This window comes from Grampus griseus (assembly GCF_964374135.1).
Source record: "Grampus griseus genome assembly, chromosome: 17".
NCBI classification, from domain to species: domain Eukaryota; kingdom Metazoa; phylum Chordata; class Mammalia; order Artiodactyla; family Delphinidae; genus Grampus; species Grampus griseus.
Window position 1 is genome coordinate 34,991,204 of NC_139011.1, and position 13,993 is coordinate 35,005,196.

General features: G+C 42.4%; 1 protein-coding gene across 1 annotated transcript in view; it reads right to left on the reverse strand.

Moving 5' to 3' along the window:
- Nucleotides 1-13,993, reverse strand: part of GRHL2 (grainyhead like transcription factor 2) — a gene marked incomplete at both ends in the record, with an annotated part of 113,842 nt that overhangs the window by 50,878 nt on the left and 48,971 nt on the right. The window contains one exon of the mRNA XM_082675236.1: nt 8,112-8,206. Within this exon, the coding sequence (XP_082531362.1) occupies nt 8,112-8,206 (95 nt within the window). The remainder of the gene's footprint in view (nt 1-8,111; nt 8,207-13,993) is intronic.

Sequence of the window (13,993 nt, forward strand, 5' to 3'; positions counted from 1 at the left end):
CACAGGGCACTCAGGAGTATGGCTTCCTTTGGCCGGTCCTTTGGGTACTCTTTTCATCTTGAAAATCAATATTTACGCATCTCCCCTTCTCCCTGGTGACCAACACTGGAGTTTGGCAGAAAGAGAATACAGTCCATTTAGAAGCATCCCCTTGGAAGCCGTGATTCGTCAAGACTAACGAAACTGTAACTTTCTAAAGCACTTTGCTTGACACACACAGTGGAGCCCCATAAAAACTGATTAAATCTTTTAGACCGAAAAGAAATGTTGAGGGAGAGAGAAAAGGAAGGAGGGTGAGATAAATTTGGGACAATTTTAATGGTTCTGCTGTGATTTGGTACTAAATGTCAAAACAGTCTTTCAATGAGCATTAACATATTTTCCACAAAGAGAGACTGAATAATTTACAGGGTACAAGAAGGTTAGAACACTTACATTTTCTCTAGTTTACTGCCTTTACATAGGCTGTGATCAAAGCACTGCCATTTGCACCATCCTGTCTTTGAAGCTACTAACATTGACATCTGAGGACTGAGGGGCTGTTTCCTGCCCCTTAGCAACTGATAGAGTAAAGAGCTAGGTTTGGCTTGCTGACCACTTGTTGTACCTTGAAAAGACAGCACTGGGAAGAGAACGGGCTGAACCACACAGGAAGAAAAGGAAGAAACCTGGACTTAACATGACAGAAGTAAGTCACCCGATATGAGAGCTTTATGTATGTCTCACAATATGAAGCAATTCATGACACGGGCCCCATCAAATGCCCTTATGTCCAGGGCAGCTGCAGGGCAGTGCTGGGGCATTCAATCAACTTCATTTTCTTCCTTAAGGACAGAATTGCAAATCTGGAAGAGAACTTTTTACTCCCAACTTTCACTTTTGCTTTCCTGCTCAGCCAGCTGATTCCTCTTAGCACACCCATGTTTCCATCCCTCAGACTGGGTCTCAGTTCTCAAATGACATCTCCTTGGTATTAGTGCAAAATCAGACACAGAGGCAAAAATAGGCAAAAATATTAAGGGAAATGGGGCCTAGAGGGAATATCAACATGCATCCTCTCATCTGACATTTTCTCTCAATTTAAAAAATTACATGGAAACTGAATCACTGCACTGTACACCAGAAACTAACAAAACACTGTAAATCAACTATACTTCAATAAAAAAAATTACATGAAAATCTTTTTTTTTTTTTTTTTTTTTGCGTTACGCGGTCCTCTCACTGCTGTGGCCTCTCCCGCTGTGGAGCACAGGCTCCGGACGCACAGGCTCAGCGGCCATGGCTCACGGGACCAGCCGCTCCGCGGCATGTGGTATCCGCCCGGACCGAGGCACGAACCCGTGTCCCCTGCATCGGCAGGCGGACTCTCAACCACTGCGCCACCAGGGAAGCCCGAAAATCTCTTTTGTAAATGCAATTCATTTATAGCATCCAAAGGGATCCAAAGTGAGAGGAATCTAAATATAAAATAAATATTGCTTATGTGTAAATGTTTACTTCCAATTTACCAGCTTGGTAAATATGGGTTTTCATTTACTGTATTTCTTAAGTTGCAAACGTAAAGCAGGGAGCCATCGTGTACCTTCTGCAACCTTCATTTTCTCGAATAATAACTGTCATCCTTGCTTCGAATTTTTTCATGCTGTGCTTCCTACATGGTATGGCAAAAAAGAGCAAGGAACAGTCTTCACTGTTCATAACAGGAAAAAACCAAAGCATAAAAGTGTACAGAAATAATGTAAATGAGTGGGAAAATGAAATTCAGGATACCAGGAAAAGGAGCTAGAGAGAAGTGGGGAAAATGGAGAATACATGTGTAAGGTATGGAGGAGAAAACGCTGCTATGCCTCAGAGCTGCACTATTAGAAAGCATGCACTGATCTTCAATTAACACAGAGCGAGGTCATAATTAGGCCAATGAGATCACTAATGTTAGGCTAATACACACACATACACACACACTCAGTTGAAGAGGGCAAGAGATCCAAACAGTCCTCACTCCCCTATGCATTCTGGTCAATAATATGTATGACATCAACCGGGAATGTACCAGGGCAACCAAAGACATGGATAGGAAGAGACCTTTGTGCTGGAAGTGTTGGGTCAGCGGGCCCATCTTTGTTGGTGGGGATGGGGGAGATGGGTGGCAAAATCAGGGTGACTTGATAGAATTGCTTTGCTCAAGGAAATGAGATTCATTTGATTTCTTGCTTCCTAGGTTGTACCCTATACATTTCTTTGAGAAGGAAAGTCATAGCATTCTTTGGTCTAAAAAAAATTATAGATATCCCTCTGTTGGGATGGTTTAAGAACATGGACTCTGGACTCAGAGGGACATGGTTCAAAGTCCACCTTTTCCACTTGCCCAATCTTGCAGAGCCTGCTATGAAGAAAGTTGATATTTAGTGGAATCAGAATCTGAGATGCACAGGAAAATGATCCATGGTGTCTCTCAGCCTCTCTACTTCCCACCTCACCCCAACCAGTTTTCAGCCCTGCCCACCCCCAGTTTCACCACAAAAATCTGTTAACAGGGATGAAAATACGACTTATTTGTGTCCTTGACTCTCTCTAAAACTGCAACAACTTCTGGTCAGAAAGTTCCTCCCAAATACCAAAACGCAGGAAGAACGTTTCCCACCTGATCTTGCAAAGCAGAGGGCCTGACAGCTCCTCTCTCGAAGCCCCTCCTGCAACTCAAGAGAGAGAGTTGGGGGGGGTGGGGCGGGAGGGTAGGCATCCCTCCAGAGCGCAGTCACTGCCCTTGCTGGGCTAGACGGCAGCAAAGAGTAACACAGGGCAGACAGAGCTCCATATAACTGAATTATAATACATTTTCTTTTTAAATCATAGAGACAGGGGAATGGGTTAGGAGTGGATTTACTTGTTTGCTTGATTATTTAGCAGTGCTGGTAGTGAGGGAAAAGGAACATTTCACTGACTCAAGATCATTCCGAAAGGCTTAGCAGCCGAGGGTTCATGGAAATAGGCCTCCTTCATCTCAGGTAGTCTATAAATCACGAGAAGGGGGAGGCATAGAAATAGGGGGAAATTGGTATGGTGTTCCAGTGAAAAGACACAGAAAAGAAACTCGTTCCTCAGAGCACTAAGTAGTATCTTAATGCTCAAGTAATTCTCTGTGGTCACATGAGAGAGGCCTTTTGTAGCACGTCGAGGTTGGTTTAATCTTGAAATCACTGCGAACAGAGAAAAAGGCTCTGGACACAAATAAGGGGCCTGGTTTCAAGAATCTCCTTAGAAATCGGGGAGAAAGGGGAGCCTATAATTAGGGTTTGTGTGCTCCCGCTTTGGGGGTGATGTCATCACCGGCGCTCGGTGCCAGGAATCTGAGCTCACCACCCTTCAATAATTCAATAGGGGCTTGCCTGGGAACTTCTCATCTCGGGGATTAGTGACCAACAGATCTACTTTGTGGGTACCTGCGTTTGGCTGAGGGGGGAAAGAGAAATCGAAATGACCTTGTAAGTGGGAGTCATGTGAAAGAATGCAGCCCTCTGGTGCTCCCACTAGAATCTTACAGATGGGACCTTAATACTTTGTCAGCCCCTCCCTGTTCCGCTTCCCGCCATTTTCCAGCTGAGAAACTGAAGCTCAGAAGGGGGAAGACGCAAAGCTGGCTATTCCCGCGCCGGGACGATACCTGGTTGCCTGAGCCCCATTTCAGCGCTTTGTTTTCTCTGGTCACCCTGTGCCCCAACCTCATCAACTTCCAAGCTTCCACCAGCATGGACACTCAGAGCCTCACCCACCTGGATGCCACCTGAGTCATTCCCAGGGGCCCAGGGACCCCGGTTCAAGTTACAGGAGCTTCCAGACTGCACAGACCCTGAGGGGAAACGAATGTCCTGCCGGAGACTCTTTCTGCTGCGGGCGTCATTGTGCAGAGACGCTGCAGCACAACCAGCAAAACCGGTTCTGGGAGGAAGAAGTCTGCAGTAGTTCTGCCAGAACCGTGCTGCCCTTGAGACTGGCGATCTGCAGTTAATCCCGTAACCTCATTTTCTTTTTTAACACCTTTACTGGAGTATAATTGCTTTACAATGGTGTCTTGGTTTCTGCTGTATAACAAAGTGAATCAGCTATACATATACATATATCCCCATATCTCCTCCCTCTTGCGTCTCCCTCCCTCCCACCCTCCCTATCCCACCCCTCTAGGTGGACACAAAGCACCGAGCTGATCTCCCTGTGCTATGCGGCAGCTTCCCACTAGCTATTTATTTTACGTTTGGTAGTGTATATATGTCCATGCCACTCTCTCACTTCGTCCCAGCTTAGCCTTCCCCCTCCCCATATCCTCAAGTCCATTCTCTACGTCTGCGTCTTTATTCCTGTCCTGCCCCTAGGTTCTATTAACACCTTCCCTGGCCAAACTTTTCCTGTAATTAAATTAAACTAAATGATTAGAGTTTCACGTTCTTTCCTTTCTTCTGTTCCTGCTAAACAAGAGCTAAGAATAGAATATAGGTCAGCAGCAAAAGAAAAGAGTAGTGTCCTGGAAAAATCCATAAATTTTGTCATCAGGCCTTGATGATGCATATGTGGGAAGACTAACAAATACGGGACTGTTTTATTTTTTTAATAAATGCACCAAAACCAACTGTCCAAATAGAAGCTATCTTGGGAAGACACACAGATCTCTCAAATGATACTGCCATGGCTCAAAGTATATTTGTAGTGTCTCTCGGGATATTACCCACTTCAAAGCTGGTCTTGTGCCAAAAGCTATACATTATTTTTACCCCTGAAGTCATATTATCCAACTTGTTGGTACACACTCACATTTGGACCCAAGTGGTTTCTGATTTTTTAGAAAATATCCTCAAAGATCAAGATTTACTACCTTTCTTTCAAACAAAGAAGGGCGCAGCAGCTCTCTGTAACGGCACCAACACAAGTTAGCCTCTGTGTGGCCAGTTGCCAAAGGAACCTGGGGAGATTGGTGGGGTTCCTGACTGGCCCATTCCTCTCAGCCACACGGCGTCAACCTCCCTTGTGTCACTGCTTTCCCCAACACCAAGAGCCAGTAAAGATGTACACGGCATATTCAGTTGTCTGAGGGGGTGCGACTGGGGCGTGAAACTTCAAGTGTCCACGAGGACCAGGCAAGGAAAGTTCCACAATGGAGAAGGCTAGAGAAAGCATTAAAGAGAACAGCTGGTACCTCACAAGAGCTACTCGTGGGCTTGCAAACACTCGGGCTCATGTTGCCAGAATCTCTAATTACCCAAAAGAATCTGGAAACTTAGGTTTTTGTTTTGTTTGTTTCTTGAATCTCTTGATTATTAAATGTGGGCAAAATATTTTAAAACTTGGAATATAAGTACATAAATGCAGGATACACACGTACATATACGTTCTGTGGAATATATGAAGGCTGCGGGTCACAAATGTGTGTCCTCTGGCCACATGAACTAAAACAACACGTGACACTGAATGAATGTCGCAATCCTAAAGCCTGCAACAGATTTCTGTGTGGATGTTACCAAGAGGAACTCGAAGTCAAATGCAACTGCTCCCGAGAATACGTTCACAGTAAGAAAATCACAAACAATCCCACCGTGAGAGGATTTTATGCCTTGCTTTGTTGAAAACCTTTTTCCCAATCATGTAATTTTGGGTTTTTTTGCAGCCTGCTTATTATAAAATCAATGATATGTTTTTTGGGGTTTTTTTTTTGCAGTACGCGGGCCTCTCACTGTTGTGGCCTCTCCCGTTGCGGAGCACAGGCTCCGGACGCGCAGGCCCAGCGGCCATGGCTCACGGGCCCAGCCGCTCCGTGGCATGTGGGATCTTCCCGGACCAGGGCACGAACCCGTGTCCCTTGCATCGGCAGGCGGACTCTCAACCACTGCGCCACCAGGGAAGCCCAAAATCAATGACATTTTAAAGAAAAACCTTACATCCTGCAGGTTGAAACAAAAAAAATCTTCTCAGCCTACCTAATGAAATGGATTTAACTTTTACGGTTTTTCTTTAAAAGCTCTTCCAGTAGTTTGGCAGAAGTATTTGGAGCTATTTTTATTACTCATCGATTAACCCAAACTGCTCACAATTACAACTACCAAATAATAGTTACTGAAAATATGTATTAAAGAAACAAGTTTTGCTACAACAAGCAAGCACTGCCATTTGTCAAAGCAGATGTGACCTTAAATGTGTCAGCCTGGAACAATACACGCGCACAAACATACATATTTCAACAAGAAAAGTGAGCCTTACCTATGGGAAATGCAAGAAAAGTCAACTCAACCCCCAATTAACTACCTCACTGGTTGACCATAGAGCCGCCGTCATTCAAGATGTCCCTTCAGGTTCAGGCATTTTCTTTAAAAGGTCCTTATTGACTGGTAACAGTTAACACATTCACCTTCTAGCACGTGTTATCAGATTGCATGATAAGGAAATTTAGGGCTGCAGTTACAGCTTGCTTTACCTTGACAAGGCACTTCCAAGTATAGGATCCCATTGTCTTCCCAATGGACGGCTCTGCTTGGGCCTGCCTCTCACTCCTCACACACACTGCTGTCCAGCTAATGATTCCCTTACCTCCCTCAGAGACTGGAGTTTCACACATCGTGCTCCCAGCACATGCTTGGTACAGCAGGGACAATCGGAAAAGTTTGTTTTGTTTTGTTTTGTTTTGTTTTGCTTTACATGAGCGAACTGAGGCCCAGAGAGGTCAGCTGACTTGCCAGGATTCCAACCCTGGGCCCTGATACCATGGCACACACTGCCTTTTCCTTACCCAGCCCAGTAATCTAGCCTCTGGGAGAAGAGAAGGGGGCACGAGGAGAAAGCCTGGGGCTTGGGTGAGGAACTTTAAACGGAGGTGGAGTGGGGCCTTGAGGAGAAGCTTTTCCTGCACTTCTGTGCCCATCACATCACAAGGCCTCCTGCCTTCCCTCAGATGCACTGACCCACTGGAACATTCTCCCAGCTACTATGGAGCTCTGTTTCTGCTTGCCCATTTAGGTCACCTTTCTTGGGCCTAAAGCCAATTTCATTTACTTTGTTTTATACCTGAGTGAAATGAGACACTGAGCAATTCATCTTCTTCTCTAAGTCATGCCCACAAACTCCCATCCAGTTTCCTTTCTCACCTGGCCTTCCCCTGCTCACAGACAATGAAGCATTGAAAGCAGTCGTTTACATTGACCTTTTCATTAATTCCAAGACAAAGTCTTCTAACGCCCTCCTAGAGGGTACATAACCGAAGCAGAAAACAAGCTTAGGGTTCACCTGGAACCTTCCCTTTGGTGCAAAATAAGGATCGAGAATCAGAAGGTACAGAACACAGGAAGAAGAGTGGGCACAGCAGCAAAGTTCAGTTTTCATAAACTCAGAGACTCATGGTTGGAAAGCAAATCTGAGTATCACCAAGTCTCACTTTTTGACCCGAATCCATGCAACGGTGGACATCTGGCCTCAGGATGCACCTGGCCAGAGATTTTACTGTTGCCCTTCTTAACCATGCTGGCACCAGACAGAAATAAGAAAAGCTTAAGCTTGAGGTTAACAGGAAAGAAATGGCTCAAGGTCACGGTGGTGGCTCTTCCTCAGGGAGTCAAGTTCAGAGCCCTGCAGCCCTGCTTCCTGCACCCTCCCTTGACCAGATGAAGCCTCAAAGGGGCCGGGGGTCGGGAGGCTCGCCCAGCTGCTTACCTGTGCAGACAGTCACTCTGAGCACCTTCCTGCCTCTGAAGAAGGCAGCAGTTGGAGAGGTGTTTGGGGAAACTGCAGTGCAGGGAGAAAAGATTTTTCTGGCCCAGTCCTGTCAGCCCCAAGTGCTAAAATGGAGCTTGGGGGCCTGGAAGATCTGTGAGGGACAAGGGGCCTGGTCCGTTCAGCGGGAGGCCACAGGGGAACAGGTACACCCCCTTTCTCCTTGCTCCACAAAAGGCAATTTAGCTGCGCGTAACTGAATGTGTGTGACTCAAGAGAAAGATCATAGGTTCATTTCCCTTTTTTCTGGCTCAAGTTAACAGATCTTTCCCTACTCAGAGGCTCTTGTAAAAGAATCCTCTGCAGAGAAAGGACACGGTATTTAACAGGTGTGACCAATGAATCAGTGCTACCTTCACACTCACCTTAGCTTCTTCATTCACGTCCCAGGTGAAGGAGACAGCGTTATATGCAATCTCTTCAATGTTGCCAATCGTATTAAAGCTCTCCTTGTAATCAGCTGTGACATGAAAAAAGAAAAAGGTAGTAAAAGAATCAGCGTTACTGGGCGACATGTATTGAATTATCATTTTTCCAGTGGGGAAATGGCAACTTGGCCTATTCTTCTGTCTGTCTCCATGGCAACAGTTCAGGATTTGTGCTTGCTGATAATCTTTTACTAATATTTACTCTATAAGAATGTAAGTGTGTTCCTCTATTAAAAGAGTAAACCTAGGTGAAGCAATGTTCCTAACTGATTTGTTCATCAGTTTCCTTTTTAACTCGGTTTATAGATTTCTTCCTCCTGACCAGGTTCCAAGGAACCACCTACCTAGTCCCTCTCCTACTCACTTTTCTGCCACTGAATTTGGCCGGCAGTGCCAGAGTATTCCATAGGGATCGTTTCATAGGACAGAATATTCTCTTTATCAGCCGGGCAGGGTCTCCGGGGCTTCAGTGAAGAAATCCAAGAGTGCAGAAAAACTTATTTTTTACTTCTTTTTGGATTCAGGTACAGAGAATTGAGTCAAGCGTACTCAGCTCATTACCACCACCTGTCCCCTCAAGGCCCTCTCTTATTTCTTTATTTATGTAATATTTATTTATTCCTTTTTATTCTCTCTATCCCCCACCCCCAAACACAATAGCTATCAACATGTTTGCTCTGTATCCTTATGAAATAAGTTGGGTTGATTTGCCTGTGTACATAGTTTTCATTTTCACAAATTGTGCCGTACTGTGACTAGGGTTGCCAGATTTAGCAAATAATTTGGATCATACTCTAAAAAAGTATTTGTTGTTTAACAGAAATTCAAATTTAACTGGGCACCCTGTATTTTATCTGGCAACCCTCGCTATGGGCCTTTTCAGACGTATCCACGTTGCTGGTTGTAAGCCTAAATCCTAGCTGTGGTTGCATAGAATTTAGTGGTGACCACCAACTACAATTTACTTATCCCCTCTCCCCAGAGATGGACCCTTCAGTGGTCTCCAGCTCTCTGGTACCACAGACAACACTGTGATATTCCTCTGTCTCCACTGTCACTGCCTTAGTTGGTCTTCAGGTCTAGACACGACGTTCCTAGTAGCTTAATCCTCACTACTTCCTGAGGTTTTTAGCTCATGCTTACATCTAGATTTTTCCTCTACTCTTGGCCTCCTTGGATATGACATCCTACCTCCACTCCATCCCTTGTGTACTAAGTAAACATTGGCCATGTCCTGCTTGGCTGGCATGATGGTAAGGCCCATCTGCTTTTCTTTGAGGTCTGGTTCACTCACAACTTGATCACCTAATCACATATGTTCTTTCTTTCTAAATTTTCATAATTATTTTTCTAAAATGAAAACTCTAATCACGTGCTTTTATTAATTTTTTAAGGCTAAAACTTACACATTGACCCATCATATGCTTTACAATTAGACCCTGCACACTTCTGTGTCATCACACTCCAGCCCCACAATGGGGGCCAGAGGAAGGTTCAATACTAATGATATTGGAGGTCTTTTTGTTTATAAAATCTTTTTGAATATGTTTCTCTCTGAGTTAGGATGAGTTATTATGATTGACTTCCAGTATAAAGTGTTCATTGTCTACAAAATTTGACATGTTTCTGGCCAAATGGGCATTTCCTCATCCTGTGTTCTATGTGGCCCTATCACTCCAGGGCTGGTGGCTTCTTGAGGCTATGTTAATGCTGTAAGATTTTGAAGTCTGCTTTCCTAAAATTCACATATCTGATCATTTTTAGATCATTTCCTCCTCATTTATCACAAAATCTAAATTCATGTGATCCTTTACCAAGATTTTAATTACCTTCTCTTACTAATACAACTCATTTTGTTCGTGTGAATTAGGCTGGGAGAAGCAGGACTCCTATTTGATTTTTCTATCCATAACACAAATAATTAATAAAACAAAGTCCATAGTAATAATATCAATAAGTTTAGGGGAATTCCCTGGCGGTCCAGTGGTTGGGACTCAGCACTTTCACTGCTGGGGCCCCGGTGGATCCCTGGTTGAGGAACCAAGATCGTGTAAGCCGTGTGGCATGGCCAATAATAATAATAAATAAAATAATAAGTTCATAATAATCCATAATAAAACAAAGTTAGTTTGATTTTGTGTTTTTAAAATAACTCCTTATTGCTGGGACCTGGATTGCTGGTTAACTTCAGAAAAACCTACTGAGATGTGCTCTCCAGAATGGCCCTCAGACTCACTTCCTATAATGGGTCATGTCAATCTATACTCTGACCAGAATTCTATTTCCCCTCTTTCTCACCAAATTTTGACTTTTGTGGCCAATTCAGTGGGTACAAAGTGGTATGTTAATGATATTATAGTTGCATTTCTTCTATCACCTATGAATTCAAGCATCTCTTCACATCCAGGATAGCCAACGAGGTGTCTCCTTATACAAACTGCCTATTCATGCCCTTTGTCTATAATTTTATTGGTTTCCTCAGGGAAACTTTAAAGCAAAGCTATAGATCTTTACATTTTAAATAAAGCACACACACTTTAACATAGAAGCTTGTGTGTTCACCATAGGAAAGTCGTATACCATGATCAAATAAGACAAATATTCAAAAGCAGGCACAATCTACTCACCCACTACAAACACATCTGTGTAGACTTCATTTTTCCTATCTCAGTCTCTGTCTCCCTTTCTCGAAAATAGATATTTTTACACAACACTGTAACAATTATTTTTTAATTTGCTTCTTTTCCCTTTAATACATCTTCAGCATCTTTCCATGTCACTAAATAAAATTGTGGAAAATAGTTTTAATGTCCAAATACTATTATCTTGGGTTGAAATAAAATACTATAACTTTATTTTGCTCCTATTGGACCCTTAAATGATGTATAATACTTTGCTACCTTAAATAACGCTTCCTCTAATTATCTTTATGGCAAAATAGTCATATATACTTCCTTATTTCATTAACATATATTCTCAGAAGTGAAATTAATAGGTCAAAGGCAAATATATTTTTGAGGCTTCTAATTCACTTTGTCAGATTGCTCCTAGAAAGGTTAAAACAGTTTATATTCACAATAACAGTGCGTGACTTCCTGTTTCCTCAAACTGTCTCTTTCCAAGTTGGTATGCAAAGCATGCTAACATTATTTTATTTGCAATTCCTTGATTGCTAAAGAATAGAACAGTCTTCTATTTGCTTTCTGGCTCTTTGTGTTTCTTTATATTCTTTCTCTTTGTTTTTAAAATTTATTCATTTATTGTAACAGTTTATTGTTCTGTCTTTTGCTCATTTTTCTCTTAGGGAATTCAAATTTTCTTATCGATTTAAAGTAAATACTTAAAACTAAGCGATAAAACAGAAAGCAAAGAAAAACGATTTTATATCCTACAAGTTTAAAAAAAGGCTTTATGACTATATTTCAGATGATTTTAAATGCAAAACTGTGCTTTCAGCAGGCCAGCCAGTTTCTTAAAATTTTGAAAAGAAAATAGATCACTGAACTTAAAGGAACTGAGTTCCCTGATTCTTCATAGCTATTTGTTTTAAAAGATAGTCTTACAATTTTGTTTTGCAATTTTTAATAAGCATTTTTAAAATCATAAATCAATCAAATTTTAAAAGCAAATGCCATATCTAGCAGTAAAGAGAAATCAGAACGGTTTAGTCAAACACCTAACCTACATCTTTTTAAGTTTTTATTTTTCCACACCTTCTCTACCTGAAAAATTCCTCCCCTAAAAAAATATGTTAGCTTAGAAAAGTAAAGAATTTTAAAAACAAATGCAATACAAACACAAATAAATGCTTTCTGGGTCTTGCACAGGGTCTCTGTCAGTTTCTCTCTATCATGTTCACTTACTCAATCAACAAAGGTATTGAACAAATATTTACTGTGTGTTCCCTATATACTGGGCAGCATCCTCACGCTTAAGAAACAGCAGAAAATAAGACTAGGTCCCTGATCTAATGGCGCTTACAGTTCAGAAGGAGACAGAATACAAATAATTAGACAAATAAATAAATGAAAAACATATTACGTTTAATATGCTTTTTATGCTAAAAACAAAAAAAACAAGACTGGTCAGGCTACTGTTTATTGGGTGGCTACATTACCTTGCTTATTTCCTTCATACTACATATCAATGTTTTATTTATTTGTTTATTTATTTAACACTGCCATTTCCCATTAGCTATACATGCTATGTAAAGGCAAGGAACTTAAATACTGCTACTTTCTCAGTGTTTAACACTATCCAGATAAGATGCATTCCATAAATTTGTTGAGTAAATGAATGAATAATGGATCCATGAGCAGTCTAAACAAAAATATAACTAAGAGACTAATGTCACACACTCCTCTTTAACCTTATAAAAGACATATCTGTTCTTCTCTACCCCTTTGTTTTTAGTCTCTAAGCCACTCACCTATAGATGGTGAAACAGCTCTGCTATCATATGGTGACTGTCAAAGTTTTGTACACGACTTACACACATTGATATTGCTTTGTCCACATGCATTTTAGTCCAATAAACAAAATGCTAATAGATGTGTCTCCTGTTTCTGAAAACTGTCTTAATGTCCTTTGATAACTGTTGTTTGCTTAAGGGTTCATGACCCTTGGTGTAGGAATAAAACCTCCACAACCTGTTGTTAACTCTTCCTGAATTTATTTCCTCAAGAAAGTTTCTCAAACCCAAATTTTGTAAATGCTGATAGCTGCAACCAGTAAAAGGTATTGTAGGACTTCCCCAGTGGTGCAGTGGTAAGAATCCACCTGCCAACGCAGGGGACACGGGTTTGAGCCCTGGTCCAGGAAGATCCCACATGCTGCGCAGCAACTAAGCCCGTGCGCCACAACTACTGAGCCTGCGCTCTAGAGCCCACGAGCCACAACTACTGAGCTCGAGCACAACAACTACTGAAGCCCACTCACCCTAGAGCCCGTGCACTGCAACTACTGAGCCCACACGCCGCAACTACTGAAGCCTGTGTGCTTTAGGGTCTGTGTGCCACAACTACTGAGCTCGCATGCTGCAACTACTGAAGCCCACGTGCCTAGAGCCAGTGCTCCGCAACGAGAAGCCACCGCAATGAGAAGCCTATGCACTTCAACGAAGAGTAGCCCCCACTCACCACAACTAAAGAAAGCCTGTGCGCAGCAACGAAGACCCAATGCAGCCAAAAGAAAAAAAAGGTATTGTAATGAGCTGGTGTAATGAGCTTAGTTTCCTAGAGCTGCCATAACAAATACTACAAACTTGGAAGTTTAAAACCACAGAAATTTATTCTCTCATTGCTCTGGAGCCAGATGTTCTAAATCAAGGTGTTGGCAGTATTGGCTCCTTTTGGAGGTTCCATGCCTCTCCTAGCTTCTGCTGGTGGCTGGCAATGCTTGACGTCCCTGGACTTGCAGACATATCACTCTAATCTCTGCCTCTGCCTGCACGTGATGTACTCTTGTGTGTCTCTGTGTTTCTTCCCCCTTTTTCTTCTCTTCTAAGGACTTGTCATTGGATTTAGGGCCCACCGTAAGCGAGGATGATCTCATCTTGAGATGCTTAACTCATTACATCTGCAAAGGCCTTTCTCCCAAATAAGGTCATGTTTACAGGTTCTGCGACTTAGAATATGAACATACAATTTTTGAGAGTTACCATCAACCCCTGCATCTGAGATTCCCTCCTATGATTGGAAGTCATGTGATTAGAGTGTATGGCTTATTCTTGTATGAGAGCCACCGTAGCTAAAAAGTAATCACCCTACTTTAAAAGAATTTTAAAGCATTTAATTGTGAACGTACAGGCATGCCTCCGA